We start from the raw sequence: 27,480 nt of genomic DNA, 5'->3' as shown, positions 1-27,480 counted from the left end.
GGGGGGGGTAAGGCAACACGGGCATGAAGAGTCCAGCCAAAGAGACCCAGATCAGTGTAACCCAGGGAGGGACAGAACGCACCAGTCTTCGTGGAGACAGGGCCCAGGTCTACCACGCCTCTACACAAGAGGCCTGAGACACATGGCTTCTTTTCTGAGGCTTTCCCTTCTCTAGGGGATGAAAATCCCTGACTGCCGGCCTCCTGGGCTGTTCTGTGAACTCTCTGATGTCAGGGATGTTACTGTCCTCAGGCGGTCACCAGGAGGCCCCATAGCCCCACTCCTGCTCCTGGCAACCTCACCTTGGTCATGGTGATGTTGATGATCTGGGTGGTGCGTCGACGGGCAGAGCGGGTCTTGCGGCCCGAGTCCAGGAAGACATCCCCTAGGGAGTCCAAGCTGCTCTCCAAGGGCGCCTGGCTCCGAGTAGAGATGGGGGTGAAGTAGAGGCTCTCGAGTGATTCTACCTTGGGGGGCAGGCGCTGCGAGATAGGCGAGGCTGGCTCTCCAAGAGCACTGGTGCCATCAGGCTGGGTCCGAGGCAGCTTGCTGTAGGAAGGAGACCTGCTGAGGTGTAGGGATGGACAGTCTCTTGGCTCCAAAGCAGTCATTCCTACATTCTTAAGCAGACCAGGCCACACACCACCTCTGGTCTTTAAAAGGCAACCAGGAGACCGCTTGACCTGGGCCCTCCCTTTACTGCACACTCTTCCTGACCAAGTCAGTCTCCCCCAGACCTGCTCCAGTGCCTCAATGCTGCCAACTCCGATAGCTTGGCCTGGGCGAGTCTCAGAGGGTCAGCTCCAGATCAAACAGCCAAGTGGCCCGAGATATCCCCAAGATTCCCAGCCCACAGTGAGTGTATGCCAAACTGAGCACATCTGTCTATTTTGCCGCCGACATTCCTTATTTCAGTTGGTGTTGTGCTCTTAACCCAGGCCCCCATGCCATGTGCATGGACACAATGCCCACCGCTGCCCTCTCTCCTGCCAATCTGAGCCATTGAGTCTGTCCTGTCTGGTGACCTAGACTGCCAGAGAGTGCTCCTGGACAAGGACAAGGGACTGCCCCTCTAAGCCCTGGCCAGACTCCGCTGTTGAGACGAGTAAAGGACCGACTGTGCAGGGTTGTCGGGAGCCAAGTCGTTACTAGTCAGGATGCAGAGCAGTGTCCGACTTCAGTGTTTGCTCGATAAAAACAAGTGTGGTTCTAGTCTTATCCTCGACATTGTCATCCGAATTCTTTAAGATGCAAATGTGACCATGTACCCCTAGATCTGAGTCTTTTTCAGAAGCCCCCTGGTGCCTTGACCAGGTCTAAATGCCAGCCTCCTTCCACTGTCCCCTGGGATCAGGGTCTGCTGAGCCCACAGCCTCTGTCTCCTGGGCACCTAGCGTACCCATTTGTGCACTCTTCCAAGCTGCACGCAGGCAGGACTGACTCTTCCCCTCCTCCTCTTCCCTCTCCCTGTACAGCCTGCTGGGGCCCCACATCCGAGACCTTTTTCTTCATCCCTCCCTAGTGAGCAGACTTCTCACCAACCCAGTGCCAGGGACACAGGATGGTCAAACAGAGATGCCACTGACCTGGAGATAGCAAGTGGAGTCGCCTCCTCACAGCTCAGGTCCAGGCTGTCGATGCTCAAGTCCAGCTGGGGCTTAGCTTGGGGCTCCCGGCTTTTTAAAGCATCAGTTGCCACTTGGAACCTGCCCAGGTCTCGAAGCTGCTGGTCAGCATGGGCCACCTGGGAAGGACAGGGCCAGGAGAGTGAACGAAAGCAGGAAGCAAAGTGTGGAGAGGGTACAGGTCTCCAGCCAGGCACTCACCTGTGCCTCCAGGCTGTGCACCTGGGCAGTCAGTTGGCAGCAGGTCTGCTCCGCCTCCTTGCTCTTCAGGTTGGTCTGCTGCAGCTCCCGGCCCAGCCGCTCAGCTTCCGCCCGCAGCTCCTTGTTTTCCTTCTGCAGCTGCTCCAAGCCCTGCAACTGTTCCTGCAGCTCTTGGTTCTGCTGCTTCTTGGCATCATAATGGGTCTTGGCCTTCTCCATCTTTGGGGAGAGAGAGGATAGGAGGGCTGGGCCAGAGGCAAGAGGGTAGGCAGGGCACACTTGGATGGGTTTCCTCACCTGCAGCCTGTAGTGCTCGGCGGCCTGCTCCTTCTGGCTCAGCTGGGCCTGCAGTTCCTTGAGCTGGGTCTGGAGGCGCTGGGCCTCCTGCTGCCTCTCGCCTCCTTGAGCCTGGGAGCACGGAAAGGCTCATCAGTGGGCTCAGTCTAGCTGCTCCACCCAAACCCACCGACTTGGCCTAGCGCCTTGGGCTCCCTGACTGTTCTCATCCGACATGCGCACGCACTTCCCGGCAGTCCCCGCTCACTCAAACACCACTCACCCGCCCAGCCCGGGGCTACATTCTGCGGTAGCCTTCCCTGGCCAGCCCTTGCCAGCCTTCCCTTCCCTCAGGCACAGTTCTTGGGCTTCTTTGAGACCAGGCATATGGCATCAAGGATACAGTCTTCCAAGGATGAAAGGAGAGAGATTCACACGGACACCCGGGGGCAGAGCATGGGGCTCTCTGAGGACACCACTCGTTTATCCTCAAAACTGCTCTGGGAAGTAACTTCATCCCCATTTTAGAACTGAGCTCAGGGGTGAGCATAATGCCCAGGGTCATCGTGACTAAATGGCAGGATAAGCTCTGGCTCTGACAGCGCCAGGGCTTTAACGGGATCCCTGGGCCAGTGGGGCCCCACCAGAGCACAGAGCAGGTCTTGCCCAGTGCTCGGCCTGCAGAAGTGCTGACAGAGCCACCCTGCCCTTGCCTCGGGGGTCCCTGGACCCAGGGCAGGCCCCGCCTGGAGCAAAAGACTTCTGGCTGTCACTCAGATGAGTGGGGTGATGCAGGTGGAAGGTGAGCTTTCAGGGAAAGCGAGCTCTGTGCACCCACCCCTCCTGTGACCCACCGCCCGGGCTTAGTATGCTCCAGACTGCTGCGGCTCCTGCCTTTACCCTTGACTAACAACCAGGAAGTCTGGGTCCGCAAAAAGCAAATCCTGCATGAGGGCAGGGTGGAAACCATTTGAGGGCTAGTTGCACTGTGACATCAAATACCATCAGCACACTCGCCGCCCAAGTTCTGGCTATCTAGACCAGAGTTAAACAGAGCCCGGTCTGTCTGTTGTCCAGTACAGCAGCCAGTAGTCACCCACAACTATGGGGCCAATGTGATGGAGGGACCAAATCTTACATTTATTTTGGTGAGATAAATGTAAATTTCAATAGCACATGAGGCTAGGGGCTCCTTACTGTGCAGCAGACATCTCAAGGAGTGGGGGGCAGTGGCTCCAGCCTCCCCTCGGGTGCCGAGAAGCACAAGCTGGGGCTCCCAAGCCACAGGCAGGTCCTCTGATAGCTGCCTCCTCTCCTCTGTTCCCTCACCCACCACAGCTCGGGCATAGAGGGCCCTTCACCCCTCCAGCCACAGAGCGAGCAGGTTATCAGGCCTCCTGGCCATCAGTCCCACCTTCAGCTTCTGCTGCTGCGCCTTGCTGGCTTGGTCATGGTCCGCTAACTTCTTACTCAGCTCGTCCATCTGGGGAGTGGAGTGGAGGGAAGAGAAGACTCAAAGGGGTCAATTCCTCTAATTGGCATTGCCCCAGGCCAGTACTCCCACAGTGTTCCTAACTCGGGTCTTTTCAGTGCACGCTCACTGCTGCCCAGGTGGGCAGAACCTGAGTGAGGCGACCCAAGAGAGATGTTCCCGCACCGCCTGCCATGCTCACGGGCTGCACCGCAGTCTGCAGAGAGGCCTACCCCACCTGCTCTTGCTGCTGCTCTCCAGCCCAAACCTGGCCGAGGAGTCGGGACCTAGTTCCTAACTCTAGCAGACTATGCACAGCCATCCCTCCCTCTCGTGCCACTGCCAGAGCCAGAGCCCACACCCCCCAAGACCTCTTCCCAATAGGCACGCTGTTAGGGCTGGGGCAGCAGTGGGGCCGCTGTGGTTAGCGCTGCGAAGACTGCTTGGAGGGCAGCACACACACTCAGCCCGCCCACTCCCACAGGAACCAGGGGCGCATGATGCCCCCCCACCCCCAGCCCCTCATTTTCTCCAGGCATTCGAGGAGTGCAAGCAAGAGCAGGAAAAGGGCAGAGGCAAAGACTCCACTGCTAACTGCCATTCTGTTCTCCCGTCCTCCCTGGGCCAGAGCTGAGGAAAGTCTAACCCCTCAGCAGGCCTGAGGAGGGAAGGCGAAGGAAGGGTGTGCTCACTAAATAGCCACCCTGCAGCCCTCCTCTCAGCCAGGGCCTTCCTCCAGAGCGCCGCCCACCATGCTCTCGGGAAGCAGTTCCTTGAACCCACACTCCTAACACTGACAGATGCCTAAGCCGCCACCGTGATGGCATAAGTCTGTCCATACTCACTGGGGGAATACGGGGTAATGGTAAACAAGGCCCATCCCCAATCCTCCTCAGCTCAGAACATGACCGGGAGGATCTAGAAACACAGGGATCGAGCCTGTCTCTGGCAGCGATGTGGGAATGAGGCCCATCCCAGCCCTCCTTTCTGACGGGTGAGAGCGTGCAGAAGGGTGAAGAAGTGACCTGGACGAGGCCCGAGAGGACCCAGCACACTGCACTCCTGGCCTGACCTTCGCAAACAGTTCACAACCGGAGCTGGCGGAGGCAAGCTGAAGCTGGGGCCATGCACCAAGATAGGTCCCCGCTTAAGCAGCCAGCACTTAACAAGTACCCCAGGCGTTCCCTGCTTAGTTTGCTCTCTGTGAAATAGCTCTAGCTGCTCCACCTGTGCGTAGGGGAGGGGCAATAGAGACAGTGAGGTGGGGCCCAAAGAGGCCCGCCGGCTGTCAGCTGGCATCCCTGAACTCTGGTCCTTGCCCCCAACGCATTCGGCCTCCAGTCATCTAAAGAACCCCAGTTGGGCTCTCCGGGGACAGAACCTCAGGGAAGGGGAGAGACATATCTGAAGACAACAGGGCCAGCCTCTGCCTCTTGCCACCTGGTGAAGTACGAGAAGGCCTTTTGCTAGCTCAATCCTTAACGTGAACGCTGAAGGCCCCAGTCCCCCCTTTGGGGCTGGGCTGGGCATCTTACCTGGGCAGTGAGTTTCTGCCTCTCCTCTTGGAACCGCTGCCTCTCCTCCAAAACCTTGACCTTGGCGCCCTCGTACTTGGCAGCCATCACCTCCAGCTCCCGGGCAGCATTCTGTGCTTCCTGCCGCACCTCCGCCAGACGGGTCTCTGCATCAGCGCGCACGGCGGCCAGCTCCTGCACGTACTTCTCCCGAGCCTGATCCAGCTCCACTTCCAGAAACTGCCGGCCCAGGTTGGCCCGCTCCCCCAAGCCCCGGTTCTCCTCGGCCAGGAGGCCATGGGCCTTTTTCAGCATGCTGAGCTGCTCGGCATAGCTCGCCTTCTCTGCCCGCAGCTGCTGGGCGACGCGCTCCAGTTCTGCCACCTTCTGCCGCAGGGGCACCAGCTCCCCGAGCTCGCGCTGAGCCCGCATCAGCTCTGCCCGCAGCCCACCGGCCGCCTGCTTACCCTGCTCCAGCTCCTCCCGGTGGCGCTTCTCGGCGGCCACCTGCTCGGCCTGCAACTGCTGGCACAGGTGCTTGGCGGGCAGCAGCTCGCTCACCAGGGCCTGTGTGCCGGTGTGCTCCAGCTGCAGGGCGGAGAGGGCCTGCTCCTTCTGGAAGAACTTCTCCTGCCATGCCTTCAGTTCTTGGCCCAGCTCCTCCGCCCGCTCCGCCTGTGAGGCCAGCTCCTGCCTCAGGCTTTCTGAAGCCACGCGCTGTTTCTCAGCCTCCTCCCTGAGGGTCTGCACCTCCTCCCGCAGCGCGGAGCTGCGCTCAGCGGCTCGAGCGCTGCTGCTGGCCGTCTCGGCCTGGAGGAGGCGTAGCCTCTCATCAAGCTTCCGGCTCTTCTCCGACTCGGCCGCCACCAGCTGCTTCAGCTCCTTGCTCTCGCCTTCCTTCTCCAGGACCTGGCGGCTCAGGATGGACACCTCCTCCTCCAGGCTGCTCATGAGGCTGCTTCTCCTCTCGGCCTCCTGTTGGCCCCGGGCCACCTGGGCCTTCCACTCATCCTCAGCCTTGCTGTGGTCTTGGGCCTTGGCACGGTGAGCGGTCAACTCCCTGTGGGCGGAGGCTAAGGCCTCCTGACAGCGCCCCAGCTCCTGGGCCTTCTCCTCTAACTGGCCTCTCAGGGTATCCAGAGTGCTGTCCCACTGGGCATGGGAGGCACGCTCGGCGTCCAGGCTGCGCTCCAGGCTGGAGGCCTTCTCCTGGTGCCCGTGGCACTGCTGCTCTAGACGGCTCACCTCTGCTCGAAGGGCCTCCAGCTCCGCGCCCGACGGCTCTGTCTTTGCAGTTGCTCCCGGCCTGGAGGCGTCTTCTCCGCTGGCTGCTGCTGCGGACTGTTGGCGCTCCTTCTCTGCAGCCAGCTGCTCCTTCAGTTGTCCCAAGGTTTGCTGCAGCTCCACCAGCTCCGCTTGCTGGGCTGCCTCCTGACTCCGGAGCTTGGCCAGATCCTGGTCCTTCCCTTCTTTCTCCCGCAGGGCGCGGGCCAGTGCCTCCTGCAGGGCAGCAAACTCCACGCGCTGCTCATTGAGGGCATTCTTCAGCCGCATCTCCAGCTCGGCCTTGGCTGCCTTCTCTTGGGCAAGGTCTGCTTGGGCTCGGCCTCGCTCCTGCATCAGCCGTGCCACCTCCCTCTCCTGCTGCCCGCGCTCCTCCTGCTGCTGGCCCTGGCTCTCCATCAGCGCAGCACGCAACCTCTCCAGCTCACTCCCCATCCGCTCAGCCTCACGCTCCACAGCCTGCAGTGTGGCCTGGGTGCTGCAGAACGGGGGCTGGGGCTGCTCCTCCTCCTCCGGACACTCTGCCTCTTTATCTCCTGCCCCGGGGTGCTCCTTGAGAGGCTCACGGGAGCCCGCATCCTGCTGCTCTCCTGCCTTGCGCACCAACGCCTCCAGGCGGGCCACCTCCTTGCTGGTGGCAGCCATCTTCTCCTGCAGAGCGGCGAGGTCGTCGGTGAGCTTCTGGGCCCTGGCCTCCTTCTCCTGGACCTGCTGGTGGACTCTAGCCAGGCTGCCCCGGAGCTGAGTGAGCTCATCCTGCTGCTGGCTCATCTGGAGCTCGCTCTGGGCCTCGATCCCCGACACCTTCTCCTTGGCCTCCTGTAGCTCCTGGCGGGCCTTCTCGCATTCCTCCTTGAGGGCCTCCAGCTGCTCCTGGAACAGGGCGCCATACTGAGCCTCCTCCTGCTGGCTCTCCTCGTACCGCTCACGCCAGGTCGCCAGCTCCTTGATGAGCTCCTCGTACTCACTCTCCCCCCTCTGCTGGGCGGCGACGGCCTCTGCCAGCTCCCGCCGCAGGGCTTCCACCTCGGCCTGATGGGCCTCCCCACGCTGCTGCAGCTGCCTCTCCAGACCCTTGCGCCCAGCTTTCTCTTCTTCTAGCTCCTTCTGCTCCTGTTCCCGCTGTTCCGCCAGGTTGCGGGCCTCTGCCTGTAGCTCGGAGACACAGCGCTGCTGTTCCTCGCACGCCTCTGCGGCCCGGCGCTTCTCCTCCTCGAGGCTGCCCTTGGTGGCCTTCAAGGACTCCTCAAGGGCCCGGAGCTGCTCCTGCAGCTGCTCATTCTTTTGGGCCACCCCTTCTCTCGCAGTTGCTTTTTGCTGCTCAGACCTCAGCTGGGCCTCCAGCTCCGTCACCTGGGTCCGGGTTGCATGCTGCTCCTGTTGGGCTGCCTCAACGCGGGCGTGGAGTTCCTTGACCTTCCCGCTCAGCTCCGCCTTCTCCCGCTGGGCTTGGCTTGCGGAGGTCTGGGCACCGTCCCGGGCTTCATTTGCAGCCTGAAGTTGCTGCTGCAGAACCTCCAGCTGAGCAGCCTTCTCCTTGTCCTCTGCCTCCAGCTGCCGGAGGGCTGTGTCCCTCTCTCTCAAGGAGGCTTCCCGCTCCCTGGCAGCAGTGGCTAGTTGTTGAGTCAGGTCCTGCCTGATCACGTCCTGCTCCTTCACTGCCTCCTCCAGCTGCTGCTCCTTCTGCTTCAGGCTGCTGCTCAACTGCTCCACCTGGTGGCGGAGGCCCTGGGAGGCCTGTTCTTGCTGCTGAATCGTCTGGGCTAGCTGGGCCTGCTCCTTTTCCGCTTCTTGCTTCAGGCCAGTCAGTTCTTGGTCCTGCCGCTGGAGAGTGGCATTGAGCGTGGTGAGCTCAGAAGTCAGAGTGGCCACCTGGGTGGTCAACTGTGCATTCTGTGCCTGTGAGGTCTTCTCCAGGTCTTCCTTGGCCTGGCTGAGGGTGGAGATGGAACTCTGCAGGCCTGCAATCAGGCCAGCCAGCTGCTGCTTTTCTTCTTCAAACTGGGCCCGCTCCGCCAGCAGCTGGGCTTTCTGCTGGCCCCGCTCCGTCTCTAGCACCTCCACTTTGGCCTGCAGCTCTGCGCAGTTTGTAGCGAGAGTGGCTGCCTCCTGTGTCAGGGCTTCCAGCTGGTGAGAGACCACGACGGGTGAGCAGAGCTCTGGGGCCCAACTGCGCGTGAGCCCACCCGAGCCCAGCACAAGGGTCCTACAGGTGGCTCCCAGCAGTCTTACCTTTAAGGCATCACCCAGCACCTCCCCCTTCTCCTGCGGCTGGGGAGAACGCTCTTCCAGCTGTGAAAGTTTTCCCAGAAGGATTTCCTTCTTCTCCTCAAGGTATTTCTGGGAGTAAACAGAGGAGGCATCATCACTAATGGAGCACACAGGGCCTCATGACATCAGCAGCCCTACCATCTCGTGACCAAAATCTCCTTTCACACGGGCTGGGAAGAGACTCAAACACTCCAGACCCAGGGCACTGAAGGACCTGACTTTATAGCCCAGGTTCCTGTGTTGTTACAATGGGAACTGCTTTCTTCTCCAAGGCTATTGGAGACTTTGCTTGAAATTTCCTTACTGCATAGCTCTCCTCAGACAAATCTTGGCTCCTGTATTATGGAAACCATCCAAGCCGCCAGTGGTAGCGGTTATGGCGTCACCCACCATCCCCGCCCTGCTCCCTAAGCGCCTCCTCCAGGTCACACGCTGTGCTGGGTGAGCCCGAGTCTTTTCGAAGCTGTGTGGCCCATCGGAGAAGTGGCCATTACTCTCCCTCTTTCACAGCGCCAGGCATGAAAACTCAGATGCCGCCTGGTCAAGGCCCATGCACGTGTTCTTAAGTAGCAAAATCAGTCCGTAATAGCAGTTAACTCACTGAACGCAACTCTGCCCCACACCATGTTAGGTGCTACATATGTATGATGTATGGAGGCGCCCTGGTGACGTAGTGGTTATGTGCTGGGTTGCAACTGCAAGATCCGAAATTCCAAACCACCACCAGCTGCTCCGAGGGAGAAAGACGGGACTTTCTGCTCTGTAAACAGTCTCCGAATCCGCTAGGAACTGGCATCGACTCGATGGCAGTGAGTCTGGCTTCTTTTGGGGTTAGACAGACTCTCACAGTGACAAAGCGGCCGCCCGTCAAACCTGGAACTAACATGCTCCCAGAGGCCCCCTTTCAGCCAGAGAGGCCCACACTCCTCAGAACAAGGAGCCACCAGAGGCCAAAAAGCAAGGCCAGCATTTGCCCCAGTGCCCCTGGAAGGCAGGAGGGGACAGGGCAGATGGGCACACATAAGTGAGGGTGGGGAGGGGTGTGGAAGGAGCGCTGTGCACTGCAGGCACTACGACTGATGCCTCCAAACAAAAGGTGTCGGATTGCTGCCTGGGGTCTAATTTACTCCATACACTTTCACTCAAACCACATGACCCCCAAAGCTTATGAAGCAGCTACTCTTACTATGCTATCCCCAATGCCTGGGTGACTGAGTAACTTGTTCAAGATCCACACTGGTAAACAGCACAAGGTTCTAACTGAGATGTGCTGGACTGAAGCCCACAAGTTCCCCTGACAGCACACCGCAAAACCTGGAAGACAAATTCATTTCCTTTCCAAAGACTTGAAGAGAGTGGTGGGCGAATGCAGCTTTGAGCATCGGATCCGCCTCGTGGCCGGCTACCTTGTCCTGCAGGGCTGTGCCGAGCTCCTTCTCCAGGTGGACCCGCTTCTCCTCCCACTCACGGGTGGCCTTGCCATGCTCTTCGGTCAGCTCGTTGAGGGCACCCTGGAGTTGCTGCAGGTGACTGGCAAACTCCCGCAGCTGCGACAGACAGGTGGGAATCCATAGCCCCGAATACAAACCAACATGGAGAGCCAGCAGACGGCGTCCTACTGAGGCACTTCACAGCCGATCACCGGGCAGAGAAGGCAGGGTCTCGAGACTCCCCGCTCTCTGGAGTCTTCCAACCAGCCTCAGCTGACTTGCCGCACCCCCGCCCTCCAGCCCCTCACCTTAAAGGAAAGGTCTCCATTCTCCTCAGATAGCTGGTTGATCTTGCGATCCATCTGGCTCTTCTCTGTCTTTAGGTCCTGGCATTGCTTCAGCGTCTCGTGCAGCCGCACAGTGAGGCTGCGGGGGACCGAGGCCGTGAGCAGAGGACAACCCCGCTGGGGGCTGGGCGGGGTGGGGGGCGAGATGGCGGCTCATACCTCTCGTTCTTGCCGCGCAACTCCTCGAGCTCCCTGGGCTCCGGCGGGCTGGTCGCTGGTTTCTCATTGAGCAGAGCCAGGCGGTCAATGCGTTGCTGCATCAGGGCGATCTGGGCATCTGCCCGGGGTCAGGGGAGAGAAGAGTGAGCACAGAGCGATGGGGAGGAGTGGAGCATCAGACTGACTCTGCCAGGGACATGGGAGGTGGTAGGAAGGGCAGAACTCAGCTTGGCTTCCAATCTGACGCGAAGCACAAGGGCAGAGCTTCAGGGCCAGTAGGGGCACAGCACAAGAGACTCAAGGGGCATCCCCAGACAAGTCCAACGCCCTCTGGATGACAGTCCCAAATGCTGCCCATTCACATACCCCAGCCAGGGCCCAGGCACCTACCCTTCTCAGTGAGGAGCTTGCGGTGCTCGGCCAGCTCCAGTTCTAGCTCATCCCTATTGTTCCTCTCGTCGGCAAGCTGCTGCTTCAGCCGCCTCACCTGGAACTGTGGAGTATTCAGGATGTCGCCCATGGGGGAGGCTGGAGACCCTGCAAGGAAGCTGAGGAAGGAGATAGCCCGGAAGTCTCGGTTAGAACTTGCAGTCTGAGAGCTGTGTCACCAGTTTATCACTGGCCACAGACATGCCTCATGGCATGACCTTGAGGGGACTTAGCTTTACCCTTCTCCAAACTTTATGTGCTTGAAAAAGAAAAAAAGAGACAAATTCTCCCAGCCTCTGCAGAGCTGCACTGAGAAGAGAGACTGCTTCCGCGGCATCTCCAGGGAAGATGGGTGTTCCACAGAGAGTGGTGGCCTGTGCCAGCAGCCGTCTTCCCCAAACAGATGCTCACCAGTCCCCCAATCAGTGCCGAACGAGGTGAGAAAACAAGATCTAAGGCTACTCAAATGCTCCCAGCTGACGTGAGACCAGTTGGCAGCTCGGTCTCTGCGTAGAGGGCTGAAGCCCAGATCCTGCGGTCCTGTCCCAGCAGAAGGGCCAGCACGTACTTGTTCCCACTGGACGAGGAGGCGACGTTCTGCAGCTCTAGGAAGCGGACCTCCTTCTTGGTCTGGTGGCTGGGCAGGGAGCGCTCTTCCGAGACGGTGCTCGAGCAGGTGGAAGGGACAGGAGCTGGAGAGAAAGAAGAAATGGACAAACCAGTCGCGGCCTTTTCTAAGGGGTGAAGATTTGTATCTATCACATGTGAGAACACCCCACTTAATATGTCAACAGTGGGAGCTGCCCCTGGGCAGGACCTAAAGTTGAGGGTGAGGGTTACCCAGAGGTCAAGGTCCTGAAGCAAACTTCGGTGAGGCTTTTCTGTCTCACAGGTGATCCATGGGAGTGCTTGAGGAGCCTATCCCCTGACTCGGAGCGCCTGCTTTTCCCTCATGCCATCAGACAGAGGCACCTTGGGAGCCAGCTGGAGGCAGGGCCTCTCCTCCAACCAGCCTTGCGTCAGTGTCAGGGACCTTCTCTAAACTCCACCCGAGCTCTCACACGGAAAAGACGCCTTTCTTTGGTTCCCCAGACCGCGTTATTTTCACGTCTCTCTGCTTCTCTGGCCATCCGTTCTTAGTCTCCCTCCTTCACCCAGCCTTGCAATGTCCCTGCCCCGCCACCTGACGAGGTGCACATCTCTGCAACTCGGGGCCCTGGCAGGCCCAGCTCAGAGACAAGGGTCCGCGGGGTGCACTCCTCCTCACCTGTTTGCAAGAAGCTCTCCAGGTCCTCGTTCAGGTTGAGCCCATCCTCATGGTCCAGCACAAATTTGAGAATGACGGCTAATTCAGCCTGAACCGGAAGGAAGAGAAAGAACTTCGGGTAGGGTTCATGAGGCCCCTGGAGATTGAACAGCTCCGGCCAAGCATTTCAGGAGCCCCAGGTGCCGGTGGGTGGGGGGTCCCCTTCTTCCTCCCAGCTCCAGAAACGGCGGCCCAGCCAGCAGCATTCAACTAGAGACACACCTCTCATCCCACATGTCTCCTCTTCTGCACACACAAGTCACACCAAGTTCCCGACTGACTCCAAGGGAAGTGAACAGGCAAATACTGCTATCTGCTATGGAACTGTTGGTCTCCTCCACATCCCAAGTGATGGCGCCTCTAGGGCTCAACCAAAGCTTATGCACCAGCTCAGTCATACAATCTTCTGTTTGAATTCAAAGCTACAGAGGTGAGCTCATCGCCTAACTGCTGCTGTTCCTTATTCCTTTAGAATTTATTTCTACCAAGTCTCTCATCAATTTGGAACAGAGAAAAGGTAGAAGGATTAACTACTCACTTCATGCCACCAAATGCCAACTGCCATCCCAGGAAGGAGTGAGAAAAGGACAGGACACAGGGATGGCTCAACATTTCCAACCAACAGGAAAGACGACACTGGGCACAGTCCTTATCAAGCACCCACTCTGGCCTGCACCTGCTTCTACTCCGGAAAATAGGGGACAGCTGTTGACACAGGAAGCACACCCAGCAGGAGGTTCCCCTGGTGCCCACTCCTCTTCATGCAGGGTGGAGGGAGCTGGTCCGAGCTAACTAGTAGACAAGCTCGACTATCCCTTTCTACTAGAGAAGGGTGGGGTCAGTGGGATACCCCTGTGTAAGACATACAGGCGGCAATGTAGGAGGGCCTCAAACAGCTCATGGACAAATTCGATTATCTTTTAACTCCATGTTTTCTACCATTTTTCTTCAGCCCTCTGGAAAACAGACTCAGTAGAACACAGAACGGTAACCGTTTCAGTGCACCGCCTAAACACACAAAGGTTAAAGATTTGCCACAGGCAAGGGACTTGGATACACAGCCACTGAAACATTAGCCAAGAACTCTTAGGGATGAGATGACTGGCCATCTTTCCTTCCTTCTGCTTTTAATACTTTCTGAAACGTCTACGACAAGCTGTAATTGCTGGAATCTTAAACACTAGATGCTCTGAAGAAAACCACATGGGTGAGGCAGAGCACAGGCAAGCGCGGCTGCAAGGTGGGTGGAGACACAGGGCTTACCTGAATCTTGTATTCAAACTGGTCCCAGTCGCGGAGGCTCTTGGAGCTCATTGTGAAGTGGTACAAGAGCAGCATGGTGACCTGGAAGCCAAGCAGGAGGTAGGCAGTGAGCGGGGTCTGCTCAGGGCCTGAGGGAGTTAGTTTATTGTGCCAACCTGGCCGATAAACACACGTGGGGTTAATGGAAGGGCGGAGGGATAAATGGCTCGGTGAGCCGCACCTTTCTAGTTCTCGGGTCTCTTGTTTTGTAATGGTCAGACCAGGGTGCAGCTGCCTTCGCCAGTTCCCTGCTTCAGCTTGCAAGGCTTACTTCCTGCAAGACATCCCCGATGCAACCCTGGGTGCCAGAGCAGCTGTGTGGAGACCCCTGCCAGTGCCGAGATTTGGCTTTCCTCCTGCAGCCAGCGTCATTGCGTGTGTTTTGTGAGATGGAGGAGGACTTTGTGGATTGGTGTCAGACATATGGGTTAATGATGGACTTGTGGGCTTGGGCAGCACTGGGTTGGGATGTTTTCTTGATATGCACTTAACCTTTATGTAAAACTCTCTTATACATGAATGAGTTTCTGTGAATTTGTTTCTCTAAGTACCCAGACTAACACAGTGCTCCACGCAGAGTGATCCTGGGAACTCTAAGGTATGATGGAGACCTGGCAACACTTCTAAGGAGCCCAGGGAGTGCAGTGGGTTGCTATCCGCAGGTCAGCAGTTAGAAACCACGAGCTGCTTCTCCCACAGGGGAAAGACGAGGCTTCCTTTCTACCAAGAGAGGCAGTTCTGCTCTGCACTAGTCGCCGTGAGTTGGAATCAATGGAAGGCAATGAGTTTGGTTTGTTCCAAAGCTTCGGAATACTGCCTAATGGCATCATAAACACTTGATGTACTGAGGAGCTAATTAATGCCCACTCACTCTGCACAACGCCAGGTGCTAGAATTCCTGCCATCGTGGAAGGTCCAGGCATCCTCTCTCTAGGCTAATGCCTGAAAGCTGCATTGGGGCAAAGTCGACTGAGTTACGATCTAGGAAGCCTGTCACAAGGCCATGGCTATCAGAACTCTGAAACTGAATTCGCCTCTGCCTCAGACAGGTAGCTGGCTAGTATGACCTCCGAGAGTCCCAGGACCAAAACACCCAATCTCCCTGTAGGCTAAAAGATGGCTCTGCCCACTCCACCAGCCTAGTGTTCCACAGGTACCTTGGCCAATTCCAGCTCCGATCCCTCCATCATTTTCTGCACAGACACCAGGCATTCTGGGGAAGACGGGTGTTTGCGATTTTCTGCAAAGACAGCAGTATATAATGAGGGTGAGCCTCCCAGGAGAAGTCAAGTCAGAGTCTGAGGACCAGAAATGCTACCTCCTGTACGGCGATGAAACATGTCTCCTTATTTCTAAGTCCCATGTTCTCCAACATATACACTTTTCCATGTACAGTCTAACTTGGACCAGTCCAGGAGTCAGAAGGAGGCAGGTTGGGGATCCATAGCCACTCGCTGGTGGCAACGCCCCACACTCCACACCACAGAGATGGAGCCTGCAGATCCCGTCACCCGACAAACCTGGGTCAGCTACGTCTGCCGCTGAGTCACCTTAGGACACACCTGACACTGATGCTCGGACAAGGTTTGGGCCCAATGACTGACACATTGTTTTTATCTATATTTTCATCTTCCCTAAAAATCTCTCAAGGTAGCACTGACAGACAGCATACCACGTTAAACAATTAAAATTAAGTGGTCGAAGGCTACATGATGAGAGGGGAACTTAACTTCCAGCACTGTGTTCGAAGTTGTGTGTCCTTATCCAATCTACCCAGTAAAGGAAGAAGAAGCCCTGCTTGTGTACAAGGTTGGGCTGCTAACCCCAAGGTCAGCAGTGTGAACTACCAGCTGTTCCTCCCAACAAAGATGAGGTTTTCTACTCCCTTAAAACAGTTAAGTCTGGAAACCACAGGGGGTCCTACCCTGTCCTATAGAGTCACCCAAAACTGGCAACTACTTGATGGCAGTGAGTAGACACTGGAGCAACGATCATCTCTTAGCTCTAGGGGGGAAGCTATAGGCCCAAAAGGCCACGCAGCAGTAACAAGCAGGGCCAGGACTGGGACCTCAACCTGCCTCTGTTTCAACACCTGTCGCCTAAATAATTAGCTTGATGTTTTCTCAAAAACAGTTTTTCCTTTGAGGGACAAGAGGAACGTGAGGTAGGTATGGAAATCTAAGGTGAAATGTCTCAGAACAGACGCCAAGACTCTAGCTGGGTCTCAAGACGGACTTTGGGTCTAACAGCTCGCTCTGCTCCTCTTTGGCCTGGCTGCTGCAAGCACCACCCAGCCTCAGAAACAACCCTGCGACATACCCCTCAGGGCTACACAACAAGGCACCTTGCACCTTCTCCACCCTGTGAACTGGCACCTCGGGACTCCAAGTCCCAGGAACTGAGAGGTACCTACTTTGCAGAAAACTGCGCACAAAGTCCAATCTCTCTGGCAAGGGCTGTGTCATGAGTGGTCGCCCCTCTTCAGTGCTGTGGCTAGAAAACAGAGCAAGTGTTAACACAGGGTACTTGGCAATCCTCTCCTCTTGCTACTGCACTACTATCAGCCCCCATGTCCTGAGCGTGCACAGACACACACACCTTCCCCACTCCCACTGTCCTGCAGGGCTTGGTCTGCCCTGGGTCAGGGGAAAGACCACACTAGAATCTGGAGCAGGGGAGACGGTGCCAAGATACCATTCAGCCAGCAGAACTGTGTGGTGGGTGAGAAGTGGGGACCTGAGGCACTTTGCCATCCTCCTTGTGGATAGCAAAGGACTCTGTAAGATGGCCAGAGCAGAGATGGAGGAAGCAGATGAATGGGAAGCTAGGATAACTAGTCTGGAAAGGTCAGGAAGCCTGGAAAAACACAGCGACAGTACGAGGGAGAAAGGACTATGGGAATAGAAAACAGGTCCAAGAACTCAAGAGAACAGGCTCTGAAATAACAGGACAAAGTTCCACACACTCAGTGGACTGAAGGCGGCGGTGGGCCAAGCCAATGAGAAATCAATGGGTAAGTGGAAGGAAGGGCTGGCCGAGCACAGGGAGCAACAACAGGAGGAGCGTCAGCAGGGGGCGCTCTCACCCAACAGTGCAGCACGGGGCCCAGGCAATCAAACCGACACTTTCTATTTAGGACAACGCTCCTCTGGGTTTCGGTCAATTCTAGGGGACAAGGTAGGTCCTAGAATGTTCTAGGGCCAGAGACAACCAGCAAAGCATAAGTGGCACCACGGTTAACAAGAGTGAGCACACCTCCAGATAGCTCACAGGACTATGAAGGCCTCGTCAACTCTCCACAAGAGGCAGTGTGGGTGGCTAATCTAAAGAAAAAGGTCCTCATTTCGCGGGACTCCCAAACAGCCATCTTCCCTACCATCCACCTTCTTTCTTTCCTCCATGAAAAGCAGTGCTTACCTAAGATTCTCCATTAGATAAAGACACAAAGATGGTTTTCGGGGAAAGTGCAGGGCTTAACCAAATTGAGCATTTTCTTTAGAGGATATAATTGTTTCCTAAACCTATGTGACCCTCAATGAACCCCTCTCCCCACGGAGCCTCTGGTACAAGGGAAGTCCGTGGCGCCATAGGGTTTATCCTGCATGACTCACTTCACGTCTCATCTATGTCAGAAGGCGTCCAGAATGACAGTGGGCGGTCACGCCACCCTCCTCAGGAATCCCTACAGCCACAGAGGTTACTAACAACCACGCTGCGCTAGGCAGTAAGCACGGGCTCCAGTAGGGGCTCAGTGCACACGGGTAGAGGGGCAGGTGAAAGCAGCCTTTTACTGGGACCAGCGCAGGTCAATGTCCATAAGGCGAATGCCAAAATTAGTTTGCTTGCTGGCTAACTGCCACCATGGGACTTTGCTACTCAAGCCTCACAGATAGAAAAGAAATAGGACCGGCCTTCTAAGGCAGCTTATTGACACAAGGAAAAAAGAGAAACTTGTCTGAAGGGTAAAAGCCGCCAGATTTTCCCACAGAGGAAGCCAATCAATGGCTACGGAACAAGGCATCTTCAACTCCCTCACCTTGTCTCCCCCGCCACCCTGACATCCTCATGCCGCCAGTCTCCACCTGAGAAATACCAGCAACGGCATCAGAAATGCAGTGGCCAGAACACATCATCCAAGAACCTGTTTCCCATCCATTCCCAAAGAAGCTGGCCTGCGCTGGCCTGGACCTGAGATCAAGGTTAGAGTTAGCCTGCTATTTCCAAACACACTCATACTCCCAGTCTATGGCTTAGGCACCAGACTCAAAGGAAATGTGCAAAATGCGCATCTTGAATTTTTTGCTCCTCTCTAATCAAATTGTCCCACCAGATCATTATCCGTAGCGGGTAAGCTAAGGACACATCTGTTGCTCCTGTCATTGGGCAAAGGAAACAAAAGCTCCTTGAGCTGCTCACAGGCTGACCGGGTTAGCAGCCCGATGGATGGCTCACGCCTGTTGCCAATATACTAGTAATTGGATCTAAGTTAAATGAGTAACTTTTTTTTTGGCCAGGGGCAAGGATACGTCATAGGTGGGGTTTTGTACTACCTACAAATCAACACTTTGCCAATTCCTAAGGAAAATCTTCATTTTTCAAACGAATGAAATTAGTTTAGAACAGGGGTGGGGAAACGTTTTTCTGCCAAGGGCCATTTGGATATTTATAAAATCATTTGTGGGCCACACGGGTCCAGCATTTAACTCGTGCACTCCTAAGGTGATGCTGGACCTGTTTGTCTTTGGAGAGGTGTGTGCCGTTCGCTGGTATTTCTTTCTCAGGCCTTTCATGTCCTGAGGGCCTGACGCTCCCCCACCTCAACCAGCACCTAGAGTCTAGGGTAAGCAACACCCATGGTGTGCAAGGGTTTGTAAGAGATGTAGAGGTGGGGGAGAGGGAGATGGGGAGGGCAAGGGGATTTCTCCAGTAAATCAGCAAGGCGGGAGAGAGCGGAGCGCTGGAATAGCATGCGATTACACAACTCATTTTAAAGGTGATTTAATCATGGGGATGTTCTGAAATTGATCGTGGTAATGATTGTACAGTTCTTCTTGACATGACTGAATGATGGAATAGTACGATATATGGATTATGTGCCAATCAAACTGGGGGGGGGCGGGGTTAGTCTGGGAAACCCTACAGGGCCTCCATGAGTCAGAACTGACTCCACAGCAGGGGGGTTTGTGGTGGTTTTGTTCTGAGGCAATAAAGAGCAAAAAGAACAAGTTAAGCAGCACCATGATGATGCAATTAATAAAATTCAAATTCTAGGATTAAAAAATAGGGGCAAAAAGAAGGTAATTTGTTTACTTCAGCGGCATCAGCAAACTGCAATGTGTAGACTTTGGATGCTGACTTATTTTAAAGTTATCGATTAATAGGGGAATGAACATGGGCTTGTATTAGATGATCTTAAGGAGCTGTTAGTTATAATTCCTGGTTCGGTTAAAAAAAGCCTTATATGATGTCTAGGGTTGGTTTTAAAGTAATCCAGAAAGAGGTGGGAGGCAACAGATGAGTGGTTGTTGGGTGCCACCGAGGCACTTCTGGTCTACAGCGACCCACGTTCAACGGCCCCAAGCCTGGCCTGGTGCTGGGCCAGCCTCACAGTGGTTGCTGGGCTGGAGTCCATGTCTACAGCTCTCGGCCGCCCATCTCACAGAGGGAGTCCTTCCTGTGTTTCACTGACCTTTGACTAACTATGATGTACTCCAGGGACTGGTCCCTCCTGATAACATGTCCAAAGTACATGACAAAAATGCTAATAATTATTAAAGTTGAGGAGGGGGTGAATCCAGAGTTTCAGTATACTCTGTTCGACTTTTGTGTGTATTGGAACTTTAACACAGGAAATCGTTTTTTGATAGTATGTTATAAAACTAATATTTAACCTGAGTCAGTTTTGTTTAAAAAACAAACAAATGCTTATATATTCCATATATCTGATAAGCAGAGGAAAATTGTTAGTAAAAACATTTACTTAAAAAAAGAAAAGAAAAAATAGCAAAAGTAGAAGGCTTGGAAGAGGACTTGAGCACAGGTAACGTGGGAGACTCCACACTGGGGCGGGGAATGCATGTTAAATGACAGAAGGAAATAAACCTGGTAGGAGGAAATGCTCTGATGAAAGAGCTTGCACACCAGCCCGCACATTTTTACCTACTGGTGAGGAAGAGTCACCTGAGGTTCACCAGCTGAGAAGGCCACCAGGAAAGCGGGCTTTGAGAAAGATCTTAAGCGCACGTATCAAGTATTACTCTGGAATGCGGAAAGATTACAGGGGGACAAGGATATCCAGAATGACCTCGGTGGCAATACGGCTGGATGTTCAAAACCACCCAAAGGCACCTCAGAAGAAAGGCCTGCCAAGCTGCTGCCCTGCAAGCCCCAGGAGCACGGGCCTGGCTCTGCACCACCCATGGGGCTTGCCATGGGTCCAAATCAACTCAACAGCAACTGGTTTGGGTACCAAAATCAGTCTAAGGATTGCTTTCAGAAGCAGTACGGCTGTTTTAAAATTCTGTAAGATACGCTCACTAGTGATATATTTCAAAAGATAACACAAAAATAACTCTCGCAAACCCACCTGTCCTGGACTACCCATAACCACCAGACGTTAGGTTCTGAAACTTGGCAATCTTTGGAATCATGATTCACTAGGTTGCAAGTGGAGCCTAGGGATCTATTTTCACCAAATCCCCAAGTGATTCCAATGATCAGCCAGGCTGGGGAACCTAGGCACTGTGTTGACGAATACCAGCTACACCTTTGTTTCTATTTAACAAGCATTAACTAAGCTTAACTGCCCTTTTGGCCCCAACTATCACCTTGGGAAATCCACCAAGATGGAAAATACAAAGGGAAAGAGGAGAGGCAGTATGCTGCAGAACCCTTAGAAAGCACAGCAGTGTTCCTCGGCTACATACATGTGTATCTACAAGACAGGTGATACTGTGAACATCCAGGGCATAGGCACTATTCAAAATGGTGTGCCCACAAATGTGACCATGGAGAAACCTAGAGAGTCTACAACACGACTCAGTGTGCTGTTGGCATTGCTGTAAACGAACAAAGGACAAAATGCTTTCCAGGAGAATGATAAACACTAGAACAGACAAGAAATATGTGCAGGAAGGGAGTCATCAGAAAAAAGAAGCCAAGGAGAAAGGGCCCTGGATTCGATGGAAGCGCCGGCCTGTTCCCTCTGGCAGACTGTCGGAGAACACTTGGAAAGAAGCCTGAGCTAGCTGCTTATGAATTCATAGCATAACAGGGGCAAAGGCAAAAAGCAAAACATGGACTTCTGGGTGCTAGTGAAAATAACCTCATCATGTAACGTCCTAAGGTAGGTGTGGAGACCCCCAAGATGAACCAGACGCAACCCTTTGATATGCCCAGTTGTTTTCATCCAGGAGCTATTTATTGCCTCCCAATGGGAGGTCGTTTCCCTTCTCAGATGCTGGACCTCTGACCTCCCGTTCCTAGTTCCCGTGTAGAGAACATAAAGCCCCTCAGCAGCTCAGTCTGTCCTGGGGTTCACTGTCTATCCTAGATTATTATTTTTAAAGGGGTCTTCTCCGTCATCATCCCATTTTCTCATATGACAATGGGTCAAAATTTGTGGGAAATGGTATTAAAAGACAATAGAATCTTGTTTCTCTGCTACCCTGAATGTGGCTGCCTTCCATCTTCACAATGTCTTCATGAGACTTTCAGGATCAAGCGATCCCTGGCCAAGAAACAAAGGTACATTCGGCCCATTCTCATTCAATGGATTTGAATGAAAACCGTTAACAGGTCAGACACAACTCAGAGAAAACATGGGAGAAGAATCCAGTTGGGTTCGTGAGGAGCCACACGTGTGATGACAAGGCAGCATTTGCCCAGGCTCACTAGCACTGTCACACTGAGTGGAAGACTTTGCCACTGTCTGATCCACTGAACGTGTACTGGCAAACAGCTGCTTTCTTTCTTGGTTTTTATGCTTTTGTATTAAGAGGTTAACAATTTATAAATAGGTGAGGCTTTTGGTTTGCTTGGGGCAGGGGAGAATATGTCCACCAATTTTTTGAAGCCTCTAATTCTGCCTATAAGAGAGAAATAAGGTCTCTAATTCTGCCTATGACAGAAATAAGGTCAGCTCTGTCCTCTACAGGTCCTGAAAGTTGGTAGGTATGAGAAAAAGGATGAACTACCTGGGCTTTACACAAAACTGTAGGTTATGGCTTGAAAGATCTTTGATTGTTCTAGAGAGGTGTGATGTGAACAGGCGGCTCCACTCCATTAGTTTTCCAATAACTGAAGTTCAAAGGAGACGTGTGCTGAAGACCAGGACATAAAGCAAAAAGGGCTGAAATAGAAGTCTGGCTACAAGACAAGAGCAAGCCTATCAAGTGCTCATTGACCTCACCAAAGCAACTCCATCAGGCAGGCAGACCACTCCAGAAACGTGGTCAGGATTAGAGGAAAGGACCGTCATCTGTGCTGTGCTAACAAGTTAGAAAGCAGACATCTAAGGGCTGCTTCAAGGACCTGTGGTGACTTAATGGTTAAGTGCTTGGCTGTTAACTGAGAAGTTGGATGTTCGAGCCCCCTCAGTGGTACAGCAGGAGGAAGGGCTGGCAGTCTCCTCCCCAAAAGATTACAGCCCAGGCAACACTATGAAGCGATTCTCTTCTGTCATGTGTGGTCACTGAGATTTGAAATCGCTGTTACAGCACCTCACAATAACAATATGTGCTTCTTCAAGTTTTGTTTCTCTTTCCTCCTCCTGATCTGAGCGATTGCAAAGGGGACTGAACAGAGCAAAGGGCTACAGAACACACCCCTGCAGACGGGACAGCAGGGAGCTCTGCCCCGGCCGGCTCTGGGGTTGGGTGAGAACACAGCAGGCTGCAGGCCCCTCAAAGCAAGAGGAAGCCTTAGGGTGAGACACGCGTGAAACCTCTCCCGCAGCTAAAGGCACAGTTATAGGAGGATGAGGCCAGTGTGTTCTTCTCGTTGCTGAGCCCCACACACTGGCTTCTGATTTCCCAATCCTGCCCACGCTTTCTAGTCACAGCTGTCACCAAGCAAAGGGAAAACACCTGCAGCCTGCCCAGTGGGGGCGTTGAGGCTGGAGAGGGTATGGGAGCATACTCACATGCTGTCAATGATCTTGAGGAAGATGCTGCAGTCCTGGAGCTGCAGCACCGTCTCCACGGGGTCTGCCATGCGCAGACTGTTCACCTGGGAGACAAAGGGAGGAGCCTGGTGAAACAATGGTTGCCTTTTAAAACGTGAAGAGCAGTCGTGCACTTTGCTCAGTTTCCAGATGTTGACAATTCCCTGCTCGCTGTGAATGCCTGCAGCTGTAGACTAGACTACAGGAAGGAAGAAACAGATGGTTCCAGGACTTCTCCGTTTCATCAAAGGAATGCTCCTGCACCCCATTTATCCAGTTAATGCTCTCCAACGACAGTCGTTCTCCACCCCCCACTGCAATACTACAGCAGAGATCTTCCTTTGGCTAGAGCTAAGTAAGAGCTTAAATTCTTCTAGGATGTTCCAACATGATGGGTATACTTTAAATATAACTAGGTTCTGTCAGGATATATAAATGAGTCCTTGTGGTACAGTGGCTAAGTGCTTTTCATGCTAACCAAAAGGTTGGTGGTTCAAATCCACTCGCAGCTCCATAGGAAAAAGCTGTGCCAGGCGGCTTTGTTCAGCTACCGCCTTACAAAGACTGTGAGGCAGTTCTCGGCCCCACAGGGTATGACTTGCCAATGGATACCATAGTTCCTCCTTGAAACAAGCTTTAGGACGAAGAGTGAGGGGTGAAAAAGGGAAGCTTTTCATACATTCTGAATTTTTATACTATGTGTTAGTCTGGGTACTTTAGAGAAACAAATCCACAGAAACTCATGTAAAAAAGAGTTTTATGTAAAGGTTAACTGTGCATCAAGAAAACATCCCAACCCAGTGCTGCCCAAGCCCACAAGTCCAACAGTAACCCATTAACCCATATGTCCAACACCAGTCCACAAAGTCCTCCTCCATCTCACAAAACAGACGCAATGATGCCGACTGCAGGAGGAAGGCTGGATCAGTGAATGTGTAAGCATCTCAGCGCTGGCAGGGGTCTCCACACGGCTGCTCCACCACCCAGGGCTGCATCGGGATAGATCCATGCGGCTTCTCCTTGGAGATGTCTTGCAGGAAGTCAGCCTTGCAAGCTGAAGCAGGGAACTGCTAAGGCAGCTGCACCCTGGTGCGACCATCATAAAGCAAGAGACCCGAGAACTCTAAAGGCGAGGCTCACTGAGCCATTTAGCCCTCAGCCTTTCAATTAATCCCACGTGTGTTTATCGGCCAGGTTGGCACAATAAACTCACTCGTAGTATAATCCTTTGTATAGTTTGAAAGTTTACTTATAATCCTCCCTATCTCTTAAACCACTGTAATCTGCTGTTGTTTTTATGGCTTAAAACTTGAAATACCTATTCTAAATCTAAATTAATATGTATTTTATATACATACACACTCACATATATAAAATCTTACTGATGCAGTACTGATTCTTTCCAGATATAAACCTTTGGCTGAAGGGAGAATCCTAGAGGAACCTTTTAATTCTAAAAAATAAAAGGCAAGAAGGAAAAGAGCTGGCAACTCCAAAGACAGAAAAACTTCATTTGATTCAACAGCCCCGGCTCCCTTGCTTTGGCTGCAGGCAGGCAGCCATCTAGTCAGGCTTCACCACAAGAAATCCCCTGAGGCCCCCATGCAAATGAGTCAGGTACACAGGCTCTGCAACAGTCACATATGGTCAAAGTCATGGACAGGAAAACCTCATAAATTCCAGAGGGACTGGGTTTAAAAGTACCCCAAACTGAAGTTTGCCTTTGTATTACCCAAGAAAGGCAGGGTTTGCTAAGCTAATGAATCACATATGTAAGACTGAGGGGGAGGGGAAGACTCAGCCTCCTTCAGAAACCAGGTACTATTGGGGGAACTTCAGCACAGTGGTTATAGATACAAACACGGTCCAGGTTGTTTATCAATGTCTTCCTTACAAAGCATGAGGCTAGGAGTCCCCAGATGTGGATTTTTGACCTAGATGCTCTACTAACTTGCTTTATCAACTTCACCTCACTAGTCAAATGATTGGAAGGGCATTTCCACAATCTACCAGTGAACAATGTGGCCTCCAACAGGACCATGGATATAAGAGCACATCAAAAACAGACAAGCACCAAAAATATGGTAGCACAATAGGCTAAGTGCTGACTACCAGCTGAAAGGCTGGTGGTTCAACCCACCCAAAGGCACCCCAGCAACTGCTTTCAAGAGATCACAGCCTTGAACATCCTATGGAGTAGTTCTACTCTGTCACACATGGGGTGGGTCACCATGATGCAGAAGCCACTCCAAGGCCACTAACAACAACAAAAGTCAGATCCTATTACCAGAGTCGGCGGTTCAAACACACTAAGCTTCTTCTGCAGGGAAGAGACACTGACACTCTAGGCTTGTCAAGGTTTTTGGAGCAGTTGTACTCTGTCACGTGGGCTCACCAGAAATCAGGATTAACTTGATAAGAGACAACAATTATGGTCAACAGCATTAAAAGAATAAAGTATATGCAGCACACCTGCTAATTAGCAGTTCAAATAACTGCCGGCGTGCAGTGGAAAAAATCTGGATTTTCATTTTAAAATCAAGATATCTAAAAAAATTTTTTTTTAAATCACGATATCAACCACTGATATAATAGTGTTTATTTCTGTTAAGCATGAAAAATCACTTCTTGATGCATTCAAATTAAAAGTATAAAAATCAAATGTGGCATGTAAAGTATTACCTTTTACTGAAATCATAATTACAATATATTTATACCATCTTTTGAAAAATGCTCAGTTTAATTGGCAAGGCTAGGCCAGTGTAAGTTTCCTAGGAAAATTCCGAATTCCTCTAGCCAAGATCCATTCTTTTTACTTGCTGAAAATGAAAAGACTGCCAAGGCTTAACCCCACTCCCCCCAAATCTCTATTGCCTACAGTCTAGGCAAGAAAAGTCCAGGGCTTCTTTACTAACTAGACCAAAAGGCTTGTCATTCTTCAGCTAATTGGTATATTAGCTTGTTGATTCCCTTCAAGAATCTGGATTCTAGAGATCTCCAGCACCAGTAGAGTTCTACTAGGGCAACCATTGCTTTTGTGGATACAGGACACATTTTCTTCCCAATAATGATGTTGCTTGCTCTCAAATGAGCGATCATTTGGCAGGTGAGGAACTGGAGAAGCTCTATCACCCCATTGTTAGCTGCCTTCAAATCAATGGACTTGGTGACCCCATGGTGCACAGCCAATGTTTAAAGGGCACCAAGCTCACTACCTACAATGAGGTTGCTTAAGGTGGTAGAATCTAAACTTCCCTAAGACAATTTCCTTCTGATGACGTGTAGCTTCAGAATCCACAGTAAATAAAACTGATATAAATTTGTTTTTTCATTATAAAAGAAATGTTACAGAAAATTCAGAAGACAAAAACATTTTTAAAACCTTGATTGTTGGGGTTTTGAATTTAAGGGATTTGTTAAAAACCAGTTTTTAATGCCATGTGTATGTGTTTCCTATGCCACTATTTCTGACAGATGCACTTTTTCTTGCTGCTGCAGTTTTATAAAAATCGCTTTTATTGGCTGTCATTTTTGTTTACATTTTTAAAAATTCTACTCAATTACAGCTTAAGCTTTTAATGTAGGTGCATTGTAATTTGGGGGGAAAGTATCAAGTATTTGCTATTTTAAGGAAACCAACAACACAAAACTAGTCTTATGTCAGACCTTCACTATGATTGTAGTAAACCAAACACCAACCCAAACCCACTACCATCAAGGCGATCTGGATTCATAAGAACCCTGTGTGAGGATTTTCAAGGCTATAAATCTTTATGGGAGCAGACAGTCCCAACTGTCTTCAGGAGTGGCTCCTAGGTCTAAACGACCGGCTCTGCAGTTCCCAGTCTAGTGCTTGTCCTATTGTAACACCAAGGTGCTGCAAAACCAAAAATCCACTGTCATCCTGTCAATTCCATTGATAGTGACCCTATGGACAGGGCAGAACTGCCCTGCAGGTGCCATAAAAACATGTCTGCCCTACATCGACGGATAAACTGATCAACTGAGAGCAATAGGGCAAAAGAATCCCAATACTCAGTTACCCCATGAAACTAAAGACCCACACACTTCCTGGGGCTCCCCACACCCAGCTGGTCTTGTCTTTGTGGGGTATAGCAGGAGGTAGTGTCTAATACAAGTATAAACCATTGAAATATAAAGAGTATAAGACATACTTTTAAAGACCCATTTCATGGGTGCATAAACAAATGTGGTAAAGGGGCACGGATGTAGTGGAGACACAAAACCCATCTGTAACGTAACTGGGACAGTCCCTCTCAGAAGGGCCACATGGAAGGGATGATAAATCCAGGGGATGGGACAGCACTGATATTTCCTCCCCTTATTTTGGTTTTTGTTTTACCACATTAATCATGTTAGATTTGCATTATGTTCATTTGTTTATTTAACATCATTCTGTATATTAAAGCCAAGATAGATAACCCTTCAGAAACAGTAACAGGAGTAATGGTTTCCTGGGAATACGAAAAAGAGAAGGGGTGGAAAGAGAGGAATAGGGAAGGAATAGCATTAATGACTGTATAATTCCACTCAATGGGATCGAACAAAAAAATTGTATGTGAACGGATATATTGGATTGTGTAAGAGATGGCAAAAAATATATAGGGGAAGTAGGGGTTCATGGGGGGTAGGGTGGGAGAGGGAGGGGATAAAAGGAAGCTGATATTAAGGAGTTCAAAAA

At 52.5% G+C, this 27,480-nt stretch overlaps 1 protein-coding gene across 8 annotated transcripts in view; it reads right to left on the bottom strand.

Annotated features, from left to right (window-relative positions):
* The window catches only part of NUMA1 (nuclear mitotic apparatus protein 1), a 57,786-nt gene that overhangs the window by 3,034 nt on the left and 27,272 nt on the right, over nucleotides 1-27,480 (bottom strand). For 5 of the 8 annotated variants that reach the window (XM_045293159.1, XM_045293162.1, XM_045293161.1 and 2 more), the window contains 17 exons: nucleotides 22,758-22,843; nucleotides 16,029-16,108; nucleotides 14,773-14,855; nucleotides 13,577-13,657; nucleotides 12,275-12,362; nucleotides 11,576-11,699; nucleotides 10,969-11,126; nucleotides 10,579-10,696; nucleotides 10,381-10,498; nucleotides 10,049-10,189; nucleotides 8,604-8,711; nucleotides 5,109-8,498; nucleotides 3,517-3,585; nucleotides 2,124-2,234; nucleotides 1,827-2,045; nucleotides 1,587-1,744; nucleotides 303-567 (listed from right to left, as the gene is read on the bottom strand). In XM_045293159.1, the coding sequence (XP_045149094.1) occupies nucleotides 303-567; nucleotides 1,587-1,744; nucleotides 1,827-2,045; nucleotides 2,124-2,234; nucleotides 3,517-3,585; nucleotides 5,109-8,498; nucleotides 8,604-8,711; nucleotides 10,049-10,189; nucleotides 10,381-10,498; nucleotides 10,579-10,696; nucleotides 10,969-11,126; nucleotides 11,576-11,699; nucleotides 12,275-12,362; nucleotides 13,577-13,657; nucleotides 14,773-14,855; nucleotides 16,029-16,108; nucleotides 22,758-22,843 (5,397 nt within the window). Of the gene's footprint in view, nucleotides 1-302; nucleotides 568-1,586; nucleotides 1,745-1,826; nucleotides 2,046-2,123; nucleotides 2,235-3,516; nucleotides 3,586-5,108; nucleotides 8,499-8,603; nucleotides 8,712-10,048; nucleotides 10,190-10,380; nucleotides 10,499-10,578; nucleotides 10,697-10,968; nucleotides 11,127-11,575; nucleotides 11,700-12,274; nucleotides 12,363-13,576; nucleotides 13,658-13,796; nucleotides 13,832-14,772; nucleotides 14,856-16,028; nucleotides 16,109-22,757; nucleotides 22,844-27,480 lie in introns of those variants that run through there. The other 3 variants (XM_045293163.1, XM_045293164.1, XM_045293165.1) reach the window with 3 other exon arrangements.

Source organism: Echinops telfairi, unplaced genomic scaffold (assembly GCF_000313985.2).
Source record: "Echinops telfairi isolate 266 unplaced genomic scaffold, ASM31398v2 ScPeMD7_1713;HRSCAF=2227, whole genome shotgun sequence".
Classification (NCBI taxonomy): Eukaryota; Metazoa; Chordata; class Mammalia; order Afrosoricida; family Tenrecidae; genus Echinops; species Echinops telfairi.
The sequence above is the reverse complement of the archived record's forward strand: the minus strand, read 5'-3'. Positions and strand labels throughout refer to the sequence as shown.